The following is a 20,107-nucleotide window of genomic DNA, read 5'->3' on the forward strand; positions in this document are numbered from 1 at the left end:
CTTGTGGCTATTTCTTAGGAAATAATGATCCCACGGTGCCGATGGAAGCACTGGATAAGCTCCCCCCGTAACAAATTGGTGAGCCTCCCTGGCAGGGAGGCCCCTCTAAGCAGTGTGTAAGCTCAGCAAGATCGTATGGAAGCAGGCAGACACGAGGAATTAGGGTCCAGTGCTTTTCCCGCTAGGTTTTAGGATTTGGAACGTGTGTTTATTCTGTTTTGCTGGCTTCCCTTTTTCATGTGCCTTGTTCTGTTTTTCTTGTGTAGATTAAATGTGGACGGTATTAGGGTAATTACAGGCAGGACGTTTGGGTGGCGCATTAGCCCTCGATTCTGAGGCAGGATTTTTGACCGAGGCTCAGTGAATAGAAAAAAGATGATCTCAGTTTCTGCGGAACTCTAAGGAAGAAGTTAGAAAGTGGACTTTTTATTTAATAGAGTAAAAGGGAAAAAAAAGGTGATAATGGAAGGCCAGGGAATGGAGTGTGAAGACTGAATGTAATACAAAGAAGTCAAAAAAAGGGGGGGGGGAGTGATGTGTTCAGAGGGAACGCCTGGCAGTTCCATTTGGTTTGTGGTGGGAAGCCTCATTCCGCGAAGAGAGAGTAGCTTACAGGCTCGAGGTGTTTATTGCCAGCTCAGCATTTCACACCAGCAGTCTGGCCTGAATCTTTTGGAGCTGCCAGAAACTGCTCAGGGTTGCACAGATGTGTTAGCCTAGGAGTCTGAATTTAGGGCCTGATTCCTATCTTTTTTCACCTCTTTTGATTCTCACTGTAAGCTAACAGCGTGATTTGAGATCTGAAGATGAGTGGCCGCTTGTTAATGTCAGGGGCTTTGCTGTGTGGCCACAATGGTAACAGAACCTTACACAAGACATACGCACTCTCTACGACTTCTTCCAACCTGTCTGTGTAGCAGGATCTGCGTTTCTAACTACCAAAGGCTGTTGCTTCTGTCAGTCCCGCATAAATCATTGTAAAAGCCGCAAATATGTTTGCATCCCATCTTACTTTAAGGCACTGCCTGATTCCGGTGGAGGACGGGCAGTGAGGTGCAAATGACCCTAGTGTTTCTTCTTTTTCCTTTAATTTTCCTCTCCTGCCTCCCCTTCCCCACCTACCGCCCCCTCCTTTTCTTCCCCTGAGTCAAAACCTAGCCAGTAGTATTGTTGGTAGAAAAATCTGGTTTTGACTTGTAAGCTCAGCAAGTTAGATCAGAAGGGCGCTAAGAGGGAATAAAAGCGAAGGTCCTTCTTAGTCCAGAATTGCTTTTTGGTTCAGGATTTGTCAGTTGAGGAATTCCTATTTCTTTTCCTTTTCGCCTTTCCGTCTTTAGCGTGGTCTAGCCCGGCGGTCGGCAGACTTTGGCCTTCTGGGCTAGGTCTGGTCCACTGCCTGTTTTTGCCTGGCCCAAAAAGCTAAGAATGGTTTTCATATTTTCAAGTGATTGGGGGGGAAGTTTCAAAAGAAGAGTAATATTTTGTGACACATGAAAATTACGTGAAATTCAAATTTCATTGTCCATAAATAAAGTTATTTGGGGACATAGCTGCCTTCATTCGTTCACCTACTGCTGGTGGCTGCTTTCCTGCTACGGGGCAGAGATGAGCCGTTGCAACAGACACCATATGGCCCTCAAAGCCGAATTATTTTACTATCTGGTTCTTTACGGGAAAAACCGGCCAAGCCCTGCTCTAGGCATTTCACGTGAATCTTTCCAACTTTTCAGAAGATTGTCAGTTATCTCTTAATTCCTTACTGCTTTCAAGAAAATGCAGAAATGCAGACACTGTGGTATGATTTCCTTTCGGTTAGCCAGGGATTTGGAAATTGTGTGACAGACTCCTAAGAAAGGTCTCAGGAAGAATAGGGGTGAGAAGTGGGGAGGAAACAGGAAGTATCTTATGAAATTTTAAATCAAATATCATTTTCATCCCTTTCCAAAAATCTATAAGATGGGACGTCTCTGATGGTTTGGGGAAGGAAAGGAAATATTGGTTCCAAACAGTACCCAGCTGCCTATTCTTAGAGCCTCCTTGACATTCGCTCTGATAAAAACATAGAAACTCCAATTAAGATCACTTTTCTCCATTGACATCTTACTTTTGTGACTTTTTAGTTTTTTTCAAGATAGGTTTTTTGCCTAAGTGAAAAATCAAAATTGTTTTTCCCTTGGGGCGCCTGGGTGGCTCAGTCGTTAAGCGTCTGCCTTCGGCTCAGGGCATAATCCCAGGGTCCTGGGATCGAGCCCCGCATCGGGCTCCCTGCGCCACTGGGAGCCTGCTTCTTCCTCTCCCACTCCCCCTGCTTGTGTTCCCTTTCTCACTGGCTGTCTCTCTCTGTCGAATAAATAAATAAAATCTTTGAAAATAAATTGTTTTTCCTGATGTTCCACTTTCCAAACATTTTGCTTCATAGGTGCTGAACTACCGGTTTATACTTGGGGAAACGGAGGCTAAGAAAAACTAGTTGAACTCTGGTGATAAAGAGCAGTGGAGATAGAGGCCCATCTTCAGTATTCCAGAGCTTGCCCCAAGGGCTGCCGCTTCTTCTTTGAAGGTGACTTTGATCGCACCCCTAAGAACATTCCCCTTTTCTTGAGAGAGATTCCCAGTTACCTTTCACTCGGTGGGGGATTTAAATTTCCTCATTTGGACACATCTGAAAAAGAGAGGACAGTGCCTTGTTTTTTCACTCTTACCCCTGTGAAAACAGTAGAGGAGGGGAAAGGCTGGAGGCAGGCAAAAAGGAAATCTCTGAAACTAGAGAAAACTCAAACAAATTGTGGCCAGCCGACTCAGCATTCCTCACCCACAGTTGGTCCTAATTAAGGAGACTCCCGTTAAACAGCTCAACTTTCTGCTCTTTTTTTTCCCCCTTTGCTCTGGCCCTGCCAGCTGACATGGCAGAGCTCTAACGAAACCACACCTCGGAAACAGTCTCTCATGTCTTCCCCTTCTACTCTCACTTCTGTCTCTCGCCCACTACCCTGCAATGACCCTTTCCCACGTTAAGACCCCAATAAAATATATTGACACCTCTAATCCAGTTGCGTCCATTTCGTCCCAGAGAGCGCTCCAGAAGCCGTTTGCAGGGCTGGAGCTGTGCATCGTCTCGTTAGAGAAGCCCACGTCCAACCTGATTTCATCATAAAAAGGTGGAATTTCTCCAGGATTAGTTTGCTGCCAAGTCAAAGCGCTAACTCCTTCCACTTTGCTTGACTCCTTGATTTTCTCACTCCGTAGCTTCTCCTGAGCCTAGCTGATGGATTTGGATATTTTATTTCGGCTCTAATGACCTGTGTGGCCTTTTGATCAAAAGCTTAATATTAATCTTTGCATTGGAAACGAATCTGAATGATGGAGGTGGTCAGCGTCCCATGTAGCCTACTGGTGGTGGGGGTGTTGATGGGTAGATAAAAAATAAGCTAGTTTTCATCACTTAATGGTTATATTAGCCTGCCCGGGCTACTTTGCCAAAATACTATAGACTGGGAGACTTAAACAACAGAAACTTCTTTTCTCACAGTTCTGAAGGCTAAAGTTATAAGATTGAGATGCTGTCAGGTTGGGTTTCTCGTCAGATCTCTCTTCGTGGCCTGTAGACAGCCATCTTCTCTCAGTGTCTCTGCATGACCTTTCCTCTGTACACAGGAAGAGCTCTCTGGTGTCTCTTCCTCTTCTTACGAGGATACCAATTCTGTCAGATTAGGTCTCCACCCTAATGACTTCATCTAGCCTTAGTCACCTCCCTAAAGGCTCCATCTCCAAATGTATCATGGGGAGTTATGGCTTCCCTTTAAAGATTTGCAGGGGGAAGGGACACAATGTCTATAACGATGGTCTAGCCTTAAGAAACTCTCTTAACTTTAGAGCAAAGATGAAATGCCAGAATCAAGAAGGCAGTGCTTTGAAGCATGGTGTTATGAGGCAAGATGATAATTTTAAAAGCTTTTTTTTTCTAGGCCATAGACATTTGAGAATCTGAAAGTATGTTCCAAGTCCAGAAAATTGCACATAGGCACAGAATTTTGTATGTAACTGCAAGGGCATCCAATTCTCCAGACCAATTAAGGACTCGATGCTGGGGGGCGAGTTCTCTCAAAGCATTCTTGCCTCTGGTGAGATGACGTCTGTACAGATTTGGGCAGAGGGTACGAAAGGAAAACATATGGCTTGATTTTGACCGAATGGGGTTCTGCTTAGGGCTGAGCCTGTGATCCTATGGCCACCGCTCAAAAACCTTAGGCCCCGTAGGAAGGGAGAGCGAGCTCCAGCGGACGAGCCAATGGTCACTGTAACTTGAGCAAGAGTTGAGATGGGCTAAAACTGGGGCCGAGCGGACAGAAGTTTTCTCACTTCTCTGTTACATCAGGCATCCTCAGAAATAACAGAAGTCCTTTCTCAGTGAGCACATTACGGCAACGTTTCATAGGCTTGGCGGGCTAACAGCCTTGCGTTTATTTACATTATCCCCTTTCTACATGCCACAGGGAACGTTGGCAGTCACTGTAGAAATTATGAGCTGAGTGACTTCAAAGAAAAAGACAACAGTGGAAATCTGTGATTTCTGAATTTTACAGAATAGCCAAGGTACAGCAGGGCACTGGGGCCTAATTTCCTTGTTTTTTTTGTATCAGCTGGCTTTGCTCTCCAAGAAATACCTTCAAACTTTGGGGTATTAAGGCTCCAAAGCTGTGCTATTTCCTGATTTTTCAATGGTGCCAATAGTACCATGTAAGCTAATCTGTAGGAATTAAATCTGAATTTTGGGTTCCCAGCCTACAGTCATTCACAAAATTAGCCTCAGCGTTTGAGAGCTGAACAAAATTAGATAGTTCTGTGATTCAAACTGGAATTTAGGAAGTGTCTTTAATAAGTCACTGAAACCATTAGTTTTCTTATGCGCTGGAATCCTGGTATGAGCTTACTGCCAAAATATCAAGGAGGCCAAACTGATTTTCCTAATTGTACATATCCTCCAATTTCATATCAGACTCTGGTTACCTGGTTCTTTAGAGTCCCTTCTTCTGGGTGATCTTTACCCCTGACTTGGCAAACCCTTAGCTCAGAAAATTTACATTGGCTTCTTCTCCCCCTCCCCCCTCTTCCTCTAAATCTCTCCCTCTGTGCAATTCGTCCTTTCCTCCCATTGCCTGGCTTTTTGGCCAGATCAGGCTAGCTTGCCGTGGTCTCTGCCAAACCACAGACATGTAATGAAGCAGACACTGTACTCCCCCTTGCTCTTGGAGTGCTCTGAGGCCACATGGGGGTGGGGAGCGGGAGAGGTTACCGACTTTGAGAACTTCGGAGATACTTGAGTAGAATGTTGGTTTCTCTACATGGCCTTGATTCATTTGCAAAACTGAACATCACAAACTTGCCCAATTACATTCTGACTCTTTCATTATCTTTTTCTTTTTTTTTTAATCACTTATCCTCCTTAACCTCTCGAAGGCTCTCTGAGGACTGTGGCTGATAATTCAGTTCATGTATTCAACAATTCTACCACATTTGGTGCCATCAAGGAATGGATAAGCTGAGGTTTAACTGCACACCATAGCTTTCCCAGGTCATGGATCAACTGTGATCGCTGTAGCAACTAATGAACTCCAGCTCTTCAAAGCTGACATTTCATCGACCAAAAGTTTCCTGTTTAGGACAGCGCTTTCCAAAGATGCAAGTCACATATGTAATTTAAAATTTTCTGGTAGAGACGTTTTAAAAAGTAAAACAGGTGAAATCAATTATAACATGTTTTCTTTAACCCAATATATCTAAAATGTTATTTTAGTATGTAATATGAAGTTGTTAGTAAGATGCATTGTAATCTTTTTTCATACTAAGTATTTGAAATCTGGTACTAAGTCTTTGAAATCCTACTGCACATCTCAATTTGGGCTAGCCACGTTTCAAGTACTCAGGAGCCACGTAAGGCCAGGAGCTCCCATGTAACACGGGTCTAGAAGACCACCACCTCGTTAACAAAGGAGGGCAAGTGAGTCCACTTGCTGCAGGGACCAGAGATGGAACATCACTGACTAATTCTCTCATTAGGAACCCACGTCTCCACGGCTGTCTGAGTGACCTTTGGGGAAGGCTGAGCTCGCTCCCGGCTGAGTGGCTCACCTCCAGGAATGGGCCTGAACAAAGTAGAAAAAACATATGAAGAATGGGGTATCTTGGGAACTTTGGCTTGAGCAGAATTCAGAACATGTTCCCTTGTTCAGGTGTACCGGACAAGGCTTAGGTCGGCAAAGGTTGTCATTTCTGTCCTTTGACTCCGTTTCTTCCTGTTACGCTTTCCTCCTATTAAGAGTTTAGAATCCACTACTACTCTTCTGTAGCAGACAAGTGCTGAAGCAATGGCCAGACATGAACATAAATATATGTGATGTTGAACCATATGAAAGTACCCATGTTTAACCACTTTTTTACCTACAAAACTGACAATTTCATGTGGTTTAACCTATTATATTTCATCTTAGAAGCCAAGAGTATTCTTGAGGTTATAAGCAAGGAAACCTGTATCTAAACTCTGACCTGGTTGCTGGTTTAGTCCAAGGAAGTTATGGAAATTTTTTTTTTAAAGACTTTATTTATTTATTCGACAGAGATAGAGACAGCCAGTGAGAGAGGGAACACAAGCAGGGGGAGTGGGAGAGGAAGAAGCAGGCTCATAGCGGAGGAGCCTGATGTGGGGCTCGATCCCATAACGCCAGGATCACGCCCTGAGCTAAAGGCAGGCGCTTAACCGCTGTGCCACCCAGGCGTCCCAGTTATGGAAATTTTTAAGATGAAAGCAAGCAGGTCGTGATCTCATGAGTTGTGGGATCCAGCCCCCCATCAGGCTCCGCACTCACAGGCTCCACACTCAGTGGGAAGTCTCTTTGAGATTCTCTTCCTCTCCCTCTGCCCCTCCCCCCACTTACTCTCTCTCCCTCCCTCACTTCTTTCTCTCTCTGTCTCTGTCTCTCAGATAAATACATAAATCTTTAATAATAATAATAATAATGAATAGATGAGAGCAAGTATCAGGAATGTATTCTGGTCCATAGAAAGATATACTCTTTAAAGTCAGCCTGGTCCATTTCTAGCCATAAAGTTAACCTCCCCAGGAGGACAGATTAATTTTGAGTCTCTTTATGTATTTAACTCTATCTTGGACTGATCCTAGACCAAACTTCATGTACTCTTTTCCCTGTCCCCTTGAAGTACCAAGAGTAACTTCAGTTTCAGGGGCAGATGTCATGAAATACTCTTGGCTGCAGAACTATCCAATGGCATCATTACGTAAAGTACTTATATTCTCAAAATATTCCTTTTGTGTTGATCCATAGCCATCCTGGCTCTTAGGAAACCTAGAGCCAGGGTCGTCACATTTGCTAGCCTCCCACCCATTTTGGCTGTCAGATTGCCATCAGATCTCAAGTCTGAGCTACACTTTGTCTTACCATTAGTCACTGTTTCCTGTTTAACTGCCTGACCTAGGCCACTGTCCATCAACTCCAGCAAGTGGGACGGTATCAAGAGCTGTGGCTATTGATGACCTTTACCGCTGTGTCCCATTTGATGTTGTGTGTCTCATACAATACAGTCACCCTTGTTGGTACAGTGATGGGGACTGAAAAGCCTCCCAAGTCTAACTCTGGCTTCTTTATATAAGTAGTTGGTGATTTAGTTCTCAGACGTTGGGTACACTGGGGTCAAACAGCTTCCTGCTGTCTTGGAGCCTATTTCCAGTTTAGATGGTAAAGCATTGCCCTTGTTTTCCTAGATGGGAGAGCAAGAAGTCCTAAGTATCTCCTTGTGATATAATCTTAGGCTTCCAATTCCATAAACTCTGCCTGTGAGTAAAAATAATCACCCCGAAATCCCATTTCTTTTTTTTTTTTTTAATTTTATTTATTTATTTGACAGAGACAGACAGCCAGCGAGAGAGAGAACACAGGCAGGGGGAGTGGGAGAGGAAGAAGCAGGCTCCTAGCAAAGGAGCCTGATGTGGGGCTCGATCCCAGAACGCTGGGATCACGCCCTGAGCCGAAGGCAGATGCTTAATGACTGCGCCACCCAGGCGCCCCCCCGAAATCCCATTTCTTAAAACCAGCCTATTATAGATATTTCTCCACTTTCAGAGGAGAAAGTCAGCTTCTGTGTACAGAGCTCTTATCCATTAAGTGGTAAATAATCAGTGAAGTTTGGTTACTGACTCACCAGGCATATATATTCCGGACAAATGGAGAAACGATTCAGTAGTCAAGTCTGACTTTTTTTTTTTAAGATTTTATTTATTTATTCGACAGAGATAGAGACAGCCAGTGAGAGAGGGAACACAAGCAGGGGGAGTGGGAGAGGAAGAAGCAGGCTCATAGCGGAGGAGCCTGATGTGGGGCTCGATCCCATAACACCGGGATCACGCCCTGAGTCAAAGGCAGACGCTTAACCTCTGTGCCACCCAGGCGCCCCTCAAGTCTGACTTTTAAGAACCATGCTGTGCTAGAGAAGCAATGAGGATTTTTTCCTATGTAGTCACAAGCTAGTCCACCCTTCCCGCTAGCTAGCCCACACCCTTGGCCCTCTGGCTGTCTGCAGGCTCCCTTGGCTATTCAAGTTCCGTGGAATGGCTGGACCTGAAATATGGGGAGCAGACTGTGTGAGAGAAGTCTGGGAGGGGTGGCCAGTCCTAGCCAAGAGCTACGTTAGTGTTGGTGCTTTTCCCAGAGGGGAGGAGTGTTCCCTGTCCTGTGCATTGCCATGTGTCTGTACAGACACAAACAGAACAGTGTTCAGTTGAGCTGGCCTCCTCACAGTCCTTCTTTTCATCCTGCAGAGGAGATGGGGTGCACCAGAGTATCCCTAAGACTGTGGTATCAGTGCCAGGAAGTGGGCAATAGAACAGAAAGAGGAATCTGTTGCTATTCTTACAGCCCTAGATGGAGGGTTTGATGAATTAGCCCTCAAGAAGCTGATTTATTGAAAGGAATGGTATAGTGTCACAATACAGGCACTCCCACCCAAATAACAAGAATAAGCTGGATAAATAACAAACATAACTTAGAAAACTAACAAATAACTAAGAATGCAAAGTATTCAAATTGAACTAAATTCCAGAAAGGAACGAGTCCTTCCTAGGAGAGAAAAAAATGCATGGCCAGCTTTCATTCTAGAGGCACAGAAGCAGGAGGAGTAAACCTACCATAGGTGAGAATAAGGAGAAAGTAGTTCAACTTCATACAAAACTTTTGAAGGCTACATGTTGGCTGGTCTAAGGAAACTAAATCCCAGAGCAAATATCGTACCCACCCACCCCTCATTCTTTCCCATGAGGACTTTGCTTAATACACACAATGGCAGCAAGTTGACAATGGAGGGCAGGGCAGAAAGATGAGAAAGACATCCCCCTCCCTACCCAGTGTACAGAGAGCATTCATTGAATCCCTAGCAGTAACACACTACAGAGGAATTTGAGAACAAGGCAGGAGGATAGAAAAAAGACCCCTTCAAAGCACAGTGGCCCTTCACTGAATATATAGAAGCAGACCGCCAAGAGTAAAGAGAACTCCACAGCAGCCCAAAAAGCTGGGGGCGGGGCTATAAAGCATAGAGATATTGGGAGTCTCACTATGATCAGATCCCAAGCCCTACTGAGACAATCTTGATCCTACCCTCAAAACATTTGAAACCAGTGGTGCATTGACTTTAACCAAAGAGACAACAAAGCCCAGACCTAGCTCTGCTACAGATAAGACTGACTCAGCTCCTCCTAACAGCCTGACGGAGGAAGGGGCACATCTTTTCTAGGTATATGTATTGCCGTTCTTTGTTTACATACATCTGGCATATGATAAAAAGTTATAAGACTCATGAAGAGGCAGAAAATATAACTAAGAGAAAAAATAGTCAATAGAAGCAGACCTACGGATGACCCTACTATTGAAATTAACAGACAACATTGTAAAATGCTTTCTGTAAATATTTTTAAGGATCTAGTAGAAAAGGTGGATTATATTCTTGAATAGATGGAGAGTTTAGGCAGAGAACTGGAAGTTCTAAAAAAAAAAAAAAGAATGTTTGTAAATTCCCTCTGAAACAAGGATTTCTTGGTAACAAACTACTAATCATTCTTGGAGAATAGGTAAGAAGCAGTTCCAAAATTGTAACCCCTTCCCTATGCATTCCTACTTTCACAGAAGCCAGGAGTTCAAGTCCACAAATGTGTACAAGCCCACTATGTATAAGATATTGTATGAGAGGTACAAAGATGAATGAGACTCAGTCCTACCCCTCAAGGAAATACAGTCTAGTGTGCGTAAAAGAGGATGAGATTTCTTCTGATAAGGAAGATCATGGAAAGCCTCATAGAAAACTTGGTTTGATCTGGGCATTGAAGAAACATAAGATTTCAAAACGCAGAGCTAGGGAGAAACCCATGGAAAGTAGGTAGGGTTTGTGTACATTGTTGTCAAGTCCCTGTAATATTGCCAGGACTCCAGAATCTTGCACAGTGATCATAAGACTGGCTCTTCAAGCAGACTTGTACTTCCAAAAAGAAATTAGGTGAGACAGCCGGTCACCTGATAGGAATCCTAGAGGACATAGGAATTTGCAGCAGGGTGGGACTAGGGAAAAGGAGACGAGCATTGTGTTCATCTGTATCCTAACATGACAAAGTCGTATTTCTGGATTTTGTTGGGAAATTGAATCACTCCTTTCTCCGAATCCGCTTTATGTATGTTGTCTATTCTTCATATATGGTATTCATTTCATGTCTATGTCTTCTTCCTTGGATTGTGAGCTCATTCTGATAGTCATTCATTTTAAATGCCCATGCCACTGAAACTGTCACATAAGTATGAGGAGCTCAATGAATGTTTGCCAAATTGAAATTTAATTTAATCCTAGGCGGAGTATATAGGACTTGAATTCAGATAGTCTGGCTACAACATCTGTGCTCCTAATCACCACCCTATGTTAATGATGGCTCGTGGGTAATCTTGAATAGTGGGTCTCACAATTTTGATTTTATTCTATCAACCATGAAGAGCTAATGAAGGTTTGGTAAGTGCTACACTTATGGGTGATGATTAGGCTTCTGATTATATTCAGTGTGTGTTGGAAGGAGGGAAACTTTATAGACAGTGGGGTCAGTAAGAAGGCTTTTATGGTGGTTTGAGTGAGAGGACATTAGCTCTGAACCAGAACAAAAGCAGGAGAAATGTAGAGGGAAAAGAAGATTTCAGAAGCAAGTGGTTACCATCAGTAAACTTCTTGAGGAGGGAAGTGAAGAAAAGAGAGTTAAAGTCATACTGAAGTTATTGATAAAGTGACAGGCGGAAAAAAAAACCCTGACATTTTTCAGGGAAACAGGAAATGAGAAGTTTGAGATTTGGAGGGAGGATTAAAGGATATGAGGCGATCAGTAAATGAAAAAATGAATATCCTGCTGAGAAAAATCTTTAATTTACTGCTATAACCTGTTCCAGTGCTTTAGAAATATCCCTTGACAAGAGTCATTTTCATCATCTTGTTTGTATCTGACTTAATCTCTCATCTGTTGATTCCGACTTATTTTCTCTTCTATTCTGAGGGTGGATGAAAATGGTGAAGTGTCATTATTCCTCTAACAGCCTTTCCAGAATGAGCGCTTTCACACCATGAAAGCAAATGGTGCAAACGTACAAGAGGACATTTCTCTTTCATATCAGTTGCCTGTTGGTGATGGTCTGGATTTGTAAGTAGGCTGGATTACGAACGAATATTAACTTCTCTGCATTCTGTTTTTCTAGTAAATTTAGACCTAGCTCATTGCTGCCTAGCCCTCTTTACTGCACCTGAGATCTATGTGAGGAAGCAGTTTGAAAGAGAAATAGAAAGATTGCAAAACCCAGCTTAGAGCGAGCAGAGAGAGATTATTTGCTCCAAGTAACAGATGCAGTAGCTCTCCCGAGCTCTGAGCCCTGCCCTCCTCTTTATTGTTTTGGTGCCATGTCTATTTATTTATTTTTTAAAGATTTTATTTATTTATCTGAGAGAGAGGGAGCACACAAGCAAGAGAAGGGCAGAGGAGGAGAGGGAGAAGCAGACTCCCCGCAGAGCAGGGAGCCCAATGCAGGGCTCCTTCCCAGGACCTGGAGATCATGACCCCCGAAGGCATATGCTCAACTGACTGAGCCTCCCAGGGGCCCCCCTGGTGTCATATTTAAGCCGCTTGTCTTTCTCCCTCTTATCTTGAATGACCAGGCAGTTACTCTATAGTAAATCTGGCTCGTTAGCTGAGAGAGTCTGCAAACTCTTCTAAAGACTTTCTGTTGTTAGCCCTTAGGCAGTCATGTTTCAGGAGGGACAGTGTCCATCCAGCCTCTTTTCTCCCAGGGTCTTGATTCTTCAAAACATCATCTAAATGGTTCCTGCTGGCTCTTCCTGGTTTGGTGACGGAACTCCAAAGTTAATGCGTCCTCTCCTCACTCTACTCAAAGTCTACCCATCAGAACGTCTAATCCAAAAGAGCAAAACTCTGTGAAGTGTCACTTAGGGGTGTTTTGCTGCTGGTAGCATTAATTTAATATATTTTACAACTACCACAAGGGTAAAATGATCATAAAGGGTTTGGGGTTTCTTTTTTTTCCCCTTTTTTTTCTTATTAATATATTATTTATTTGTCTTCCCTCTGTCAAATCCGAAGCCAACCACTGTCCCTAGGCTGCCTGGGGAGGTATAAGAAAAAGAGCTTACAGGGCAGATAAGACATGGGAGAAAGACCTAGGGAGGTGGAGATGGCTCCTTCACGTGGCAAAGAGGATGAGAAAGGCCACCATCAGGCAAAAGAGCTGTAGGGCCTCGAAGAGGGCAGAGCCCAGAATGGAGTTAGGAGAACAGCCTTTGCTTCAGAAAGGGGTTCGTGGCATAACCAATGATGAGACTCCCAAACACAGTCCCAATTCCAGCCCCAGAGCCAGGCCCTCCTACCGTGGCAGCCCCAGCCCCAGTGAACTTGGCTGTTGTGTGGATGTCCCTTGAAATGGCACTGGTTCAGAAGCTGCAGGTGGGAGTAAGTGAGGTCAGGGGACGTGGGGCTGCCGAGCTGCTGAGACTGTCATCTGTCAGTGTCTCCAGTAGTTTTAGCACCACTGCAGACGGTGTTCAACTCAACAGCGGAGAGGTGCTCCTCACCAAGCAGGGTGGTGGAGACGAACTTTGCACCTGGCGTCCATTTTTACGGGACGACTGGCTGTGGCACTCCTCTCCCAGTGCGGAGAAGACGGGCGGGGTTCTTTTTTCCTTAAGTCTTAACACGGCAAGGACAAAGAATAGGAGAAGGAAGAGATAATAGCCACAAAATTTGGGGAAGTTGGAAATCAGAATGGCAAGTGTGAACTGATTTAACCGACTTAAAGCCGAATCCTAAGCCAGGAGTGGGGAAGGCTGCACAGCCATTATGTTTGCAGCCCAGAACCCTCAAAAAGCCTGGTAATTGGTGACACCAGGGACCCTGAGCTGGGGAAAAGATGAAACTAAAAACAAGAGTATTGGTTTAAAATTTATGTAAGAAACACTTAGACTCTGAGATCCTCTCCTTTGCTACTTCCTGAAAGGCAACTGCCCTTCCACTCCAGTCAGGAGTTTGGAAGATTCCTCTCTAGGAAATCTGACCCTCCACCCCAAGAGAAAAAACTTAAATAAGTCCAATCACATCTCCCTATACTGAAACCATAATTGACAAAGTCCCACCAATGTACACAAAGCTTCTAAATAACCTATAACGGCTGTTCCTATGCACGAACAGCCACGGATCATCCAACAACTAAGAAGGGTCTGTAACCTGAAAGTCTCACCCATACAAACAGAGAAAAGCTACTTGGAACCAGAAACTGTACAAAGAGATTATAAACCTGCCCCTCCGAATAAATGAGTGAATGAATATCTTTGAGAGTTAAGAGAAGACATGGCATCCTTGAAAGAAAGAACAATATACTATTTTTTAAGTACCCTTAAAATTTTAAATACGATAGCAGAAATGAAAATTTTAACGGAGGCAGCCGAAGGTAAAATTGAAGTCACTGCCCAAAAAGTAGAGTTAAAAAATAAATATATGTAATGCTGGACAATAAGAAAGACAATCAGAGTATCAGCCTCAAAGTCTATCATCTGAGTAATAGACATTCTAGAAGAGAGATCTGAAAAATGGAGAGGAGAAAGTCCTCAAAGAAATAATGCATGAAAATTTCTAGATTAAAAGGGCCTAGGAAGGTATCCAACTCAATGGATAAAACTCATATAGTTTTATACCATACCAAGGCATGTCATTAATGATATTTTCGAGCACCAGGGAATATGCTAAAACTTTCCAGAGAGAAAGAAACAGGTCACATATTAAGGACAAGGGATCAGGATGGCAACAGTAGAGGCCAGACAATGGAGCAATGGCTTTAAATTCTACTTTAGGTTCTATGGCTAGCCAAAATTTCACACGTAAAAACAGAATAAAGACATTGTATAAAGTGTCAAATCTTACCAGTTTGCTTCCCAAGCATCTTTTTCCAGAAATCTCCTAGAAGAGGTACTTCACTAAAAGAAGAAAGTAAACCAACAAAGAGGAAGACTGAGGTTCTAACTCCAGAGCCTGGTAAAGAGAACCAAGCTGATGAGGTGTGGTGCCATAATGTCAGCTATTCGGCAGATCCAGAGAGCAAAAAGCTAGAACACAGAAGCATGGGGATATTCTCGAAGGAAGCACAAGAAGCTGTTAACAGTGGTTACTTTAAAAGTACAAGTGGGAGGGCAGAAAGGGGGCATTTTTCCTTTTTCCTGCTATAATTCCTTGTAATGTTTGAGTCTTTACTATCTCATCCATTACTTCCCTAACACTTGCCTTAAGGAAGGAAAATTCGCTCCCTCCAGTGGAACATTTCCAGTGGACGTGCTTAACCCTTGGGTAACGACAACAGAATTTTTCTTTTGTCCAGAATCTCCAAGGGAATTTTCTTAGGAAATCTTTAAATCCTCTAGCCAACGTTGCCCAAGAATTTTAGGCTGATACTCTCTCACTTTAGGAAAAGACTCTGAGTTGGGAAGAATGTCTTTTGGGCAAGGAGGACCGAAAACCCTCTCTGAGAAGATGCACTCCCCTCCTTTATTTTCCTGTTAGGCTTTCCGTAAATGTAGGGCAAAGGAAAGGTTTTCTTTAGACTGGTAGACTGCGGCAGCCCTTCTTCTTCCTTTTTTTTTTTTTTTTTTTTTTTTTTTTCACACCCCTTCCCATTTTTTTTTTGCAAGAGCCCTTCCATAAGACTTTTCTCCACTCCAAGACCTTCATTACCAATAATTAATCTCAGATGGAAGGTTCAGTGCCACAAGCTTCCTCTGTCTTTGACCCAAGAGAACATGTTGTGAATAGTTTGTTTGTTCGCTTGCCAGAGATCTTATCTTGACCCAGAAGAACTGATAGGATCATAAAGCCAGGATTGATCTTTCCTCCTCAGTATTCTTTCTCTACAAAACAGAGGCTGTGATATTTTAGCCCAAAATAAATGCGGGATTAATATATGTCATGGGTGGGGGGAAAAGAGGTTGCTTGTTTTAATAAGGGCTGTATTTCTTAGTAATAAAATTGAAATCACTCTGTAGTGTGTTCTAATCCCTATGCTGTCTTTGCTCTTTCTCAATGTATTTGGATTAATCACTCCAGAGCAACCAAGCCAAATGTCCAAACCACCCACTTTCCTATTCCCAGCAAATAAATTAGAGGGAGGCCAGCTGAAATCTGGGCCAAGCACTTAGATGGTTTGTATGTCTGACTTTTGTTCCATGATGATCTGAAACTCAAAATAAATCAAAAAGGAAAAATTGTCCAGATACCAGCTAATTCACAAAAAACATCTTCAGCCTCTTAATCCCTCACACACGCAAAGCCGATAAACAAACCTGTGAACACAGATGCAAGGATTTAGAGAACGATTCCTAAAGGCACAAACAAATGCTCTCATATTGCAGTCTTCCTGAAGTCCATGTTGAGTTTTGGACTCTGAAACTTGAATGAAATCTGAAGGACTTTTTCGGGTCCAGAAGGAAGTAACAGAAATGGTGGAAGGCGTAGAACACAGGACATGGAGACAAATTTTGAACCAGGAGACAGATTTTGAACTCAGAAAATAATGGGAAGAAGAAACTTGCAAACAGCCAATAAGGAGAAAGCAAAAGGAAGTTGATATCAATGGCAGAGGGGCTATTTTAGTTCAGATGGTTAAGAATTAACTTTCTAACTGCAAAAGTTGTTGAATGCGAAGATGAACAGCCAAGCGAATGTGGTAGAATCCAGGCTCCAAAGAGATGGAGGCTGTGCTAATTTCACTTAGTATATGAACTGGGGTTCTTTCTAGAAAGACTTACAGATAGATACCCAGCAACATTCTCTCCCAGATACCCCAAATCGGATATTCCCAGCAATTGACAGAAAAAGGAAACCATTCAGCACAAATTTGGTGCTTCCGCTTGGCCACAGCACCTTAAGTGTGGTTCATTTATGAGCAGAGCGGTACATGCTGCTTGGAAGCTAAGCCCGATCCTGGGGTCGAGGAACTGTATAAACAGGGGAGCAGTGAGAAGGGATAGGTCCAAGGGATCCTAAGAAAAAAATAAATCTTTTTCTGGCCCTTGTTACCGGGTATGGAAAATTTTGGAAAAGAGAGGGAAGATACCTGGAGAACACATCCAGAAATGAACGAAGACATGGTAACTAAAGGAGGGAGACCATCGATCGGGAGAAGAAATGGTATAATTAGATTGAGCGAAGAATTACCTGGTCTTTACAGTATCCCTGTTAAGGAGATGTAACATCTTCCTTTGCCAGGTAAAGACCGAGTCTCTTCCTTTTATGAAAGAACACCGCCAAATTATATTTCAAGCTACTGGCAAACCCAGGACTAACCTTCAGGCTTTCTCCTCTTGGCCAGTCTGTCTACTGGAATACAGCCATTCTTCCATGCATATGACAGTTTTATTTCTTGCCTTGGCTTCTGTTTTGTGCTTTTTTTTTTTTTTAAGATTTTATTTATTTGACAGAGAGAGAACTGGAGAGCACAAGCAGGGGGAGTGGCAGAGGGAGAGGGAGAAGCAGGCTCCCCGCCGAGCAGGGAGCCCCATGCGGGGCTCCATCGCAGGACCCTGGGATCATGACCTGAGCCAAAGGCAGTCGCTTAACCAACTGAGCCCCCCAGGCGCCCCACCTTGGCTTCTGTTTTAACTGCTAACCTTTATCTCCTGTCCTACAGCTGGGATGAAAGCAGCTCTATCAGCAGTGGGCTCAGTGATGCCTCGGACAACCTCAGCTCAGAAGAGTTCAATGCCAGCTCCTCCCTCAACTCCCTCCCAACGACTCCCACTGCTTCTCGCAGGAACTCTACAATAGTGGTGAGTTGACAAACACCTAGGCCACCCTGTCATGATGAACCACAGGGCAGACGGGTTTGCACGTACACCCACCCACTCTGTGGGATTGGTTCCCTTGTGCCTTTGGCCAGGTCCTTTTAGAGCTGACCCAAAGAAACCTGAGGCTACCAAGCAGTCACCTAAGACATTAGCTGTTGTCTTAGGAGCCCCTGTATTTAGTACCCACGCCGACTTGGAGTGATGCCTGTAAGAGCTATTCTAACCAGAGAAGGAAAAAAAAAAAGACTTGAGATACATAGGCTGTCTTTTCTCTGGCCCCCTAGAGGTGTAGGTAGAAACCCTAGGTTGACATAATTCTCGGGAAAGAGCAGGGCCACCCAGCCACGAAAATCAATCCCCTCCACCTCCTTTTTTCCATCCCCAAGTGAGCGTATCACTCTGCTTTTTCTCTTCTTTTCCTCAGCTCCGCACAGACTCGGAGAAGCGCTCATTGGCTGAAAGTGGGCTGAGCTGGTTTAGTGAGTCAGAGGAGAAGGCCCCCAAAAAACTGGAGTACGACAGTGGTAGCCTGAAGATGGAACCCGGGACTTCGAAGTGGCGGAGAGAGCGGCCCGAGAGCTGTGATGATTCCTCCAAGGTCGGAGAACTGAAAAAGCCTGTGAGCCTGGGACACCCCGGTTCCCTGAAGAAGGGCAAGACCCCACCAGTGGCTGTCACGTCCCCCATCACTCACACAGCCCAGAGCGCCCTCAAAGTCGCAGGTGAGCGTGGAGTAAAGGAAGGGACGAGCGCGAAGACCTATCTCTTGGGTTGCTCCTCTTCTTAACGGTCCTTAACCCACAGGATGACGGCAGACATTTGCAGAGTGCTTTAATATGTATGATCTGGTCTTCACAACAGTCCTGTGAGTTAGGGAAGATGGGTGTTACTATCTCCACCTGACAACTGTAGACATAACTCGAAGGGGTTAAGTGGCAGAGCTGAAACCATACAGCTCCGAAGAGGTAGAGGAGGGAGTGTGTCATGTTCAGAGACTAGTTTGACCTGCCTTCTGACACTTCCCAAGACAACTGGCTGGTGTACTTGTCTTCACAAGGTACCTGCTTGACCTCCCAGGGAGGTCCCAAGAAAACAATAAATCAGAATTGTATTGCTCCCAAAGCTGGCCCCTTGGGTAACTTCTCACCTTCATCCACATTTCCCTGCAGCCTCTCCTTACCAGGACGTATGGCCATACTCTCAACATCCCCTCCTTTTTTTCCTTCCTTGACCAGTTGTTCGAAGCACTTCTTTCTTAACAACCTTTGTGGTTGCCTCTGCCATTTGAACCAAAACGAAATATCCTGCTCTAGAAGGAGAAAATAACAAAAAGCAAAACGAACAAACAAAATCCCAAGGCCACTCCTACCCAGTCTCCTTCCTCTGGCAAGAAATGTCATCCGCTTACGTAGTACCCGCTTACCTGTGTTGAGGCCTCAAAATTCTATAGTACGTTGACAATGTTTCCTTCTCCTGTGGAGGGAAAGAAAAGGATTTGCCAGGATGCTGCCAGGATATTGGCCAGTTTCGGCTACTCTTACCTCCTTTCCTGCCCTCTTGCAGGCAAACCCGAAGGCAAAGCTACGGACAAGGGTAAACTTGCAGTGAAGAACACGGGGCTGCAGCGCTCCTCTTCGGATGCCGGCCGGGACCGCCTGAGCGATGCTAAGAAGCCTCCCTCCGGCATCGCCCGCCCCTCCACTTCGGGATCTTTTGGCTACAAGAAGCCGCCTCCAGCCACAGGCACAGCCACCGTCATGCAGACGGGTGGTTCAGCCACTCTCAGCAAGATCCAGAAGTCCTCAGGCATCCCTGTCAAGCCCGTGAACGGACGCAAGACTAGCCTAGATGTGTCCAACAGTGCGGAGCCCGGATTCCTGGCTCCTGGCGCCCGTTCCAACATCCAGTACCGAAGCCTGCCCCGGCCAGCCAAGTCCAGTTCTATGAGCGTGACCGGCGGCCGGGGCGGACCTCGCCCCGTTAGCAGCAGCATTGACCCCAGCCTCCTCAGCACGAAGCAGGGGGGCCTTACACCCTCCAGACTGAAGGAACCTTCCAAGGTGGCCAGTGGGCGGACCACTCCAGCCCCTGTCAATCAGACGGATCGGGAAAAGGAGAAAGCCAAAGCCAAGGCAGTGGCCTTGGACTCGGACAACATCTCCCTGAAGAGCATTGGCTCCCCAGAGAGTACTCCCAAGAACCAAGCCAGTCACGCCCCAGCCACCAAGGTGGCAGAGCTGCCACCAACCCCTCTCAGGTACCCAAACTGGGGAGCTTCCTCCTCGTCTGTCTGCTCTTTCTCATATCCATGTACTCCTGAGACTAAGCGAGGCATGGCCTAGCCACTGTTGCCTCTGGACCTTTGCATGGCTCTTTCCCCTCCACTCGCCTGTATGCCAAGTTCCTTCTCCCTCTTTCAAAACCCATCTCGTTTATTCTGTCCCCCATCAACCCTTAACCTGTCTTCAGCATTTGTACTAGTGGTGTTACTCTCCTCTGCTGACACACGTGTATCCATTTGTTCATAAATCCACCTGTGTCTCCCACGTGCATGTGCCGTCCCCCTCACTAAGACTTGAAGGACCCCAAGTCAGACACAGCAGATTTCCTTCCGACGTATTCCACGACATTGGGATAAGCCTCTGCTCTTAAACAGCCAGACACGGGGCAACTAGACTAGGAG

General features: G+C 44.8%; 1 protein-coding gene and 1 pseudogene across 4 annotated transcripts in view; one reads left to right on the top strand and one right to left on the bottom strand.

Annotated features, from left to right (window-relative positions):
• The window catches only part of NAV1 (neuron navigator 1), a 246,049-nt gene that overhangs the window by 190,068 nt on the left and 35,874 nt on the right, over positions 1-20,107 (top strand). For all 4 annotated transcript variants that reach the window (XM_040636446.1, XM_040636447.1, XM_040636448.1 and 1 more), the window contains exons 7-9: positions 17,268-17,406; positions 17,849-18,146; positions 18,988-19,681. In XM_040636446.1, coding sequence (XP_040492380.1) covers positions 17,268-17,406; positions 17,849-18,146; positions 18,988-19,681 — 1,131 coding nt within the window. The remainder of the gene's footprint in view (positions 1-17,267; positions 17,407-17,848; positions 18,147-18,987; positions 19,682-20,107) is intronic.
• LOC121103709 lies at positions 12,676-14,531 on the bottom strand (annotated as a pseudogene).

The sequence above is a fragment of the Ursus maritimus genome, unplaced genomic scaffold (assembly GCF_017311325.1).
Source record: "Ursus maritimus isolate PB19 unplaced genomic scaffold, ASM1731132v1 scaffold_2, whole genome shotgun sequence".
In the NCBI taxonomy this organism is placed as follows: domain Eukaryota; kingdom Metazoa; phylum Chordata; class Mammalia; order Carnivora; family Ursidae; genus Ursus; species Ursus maritimus.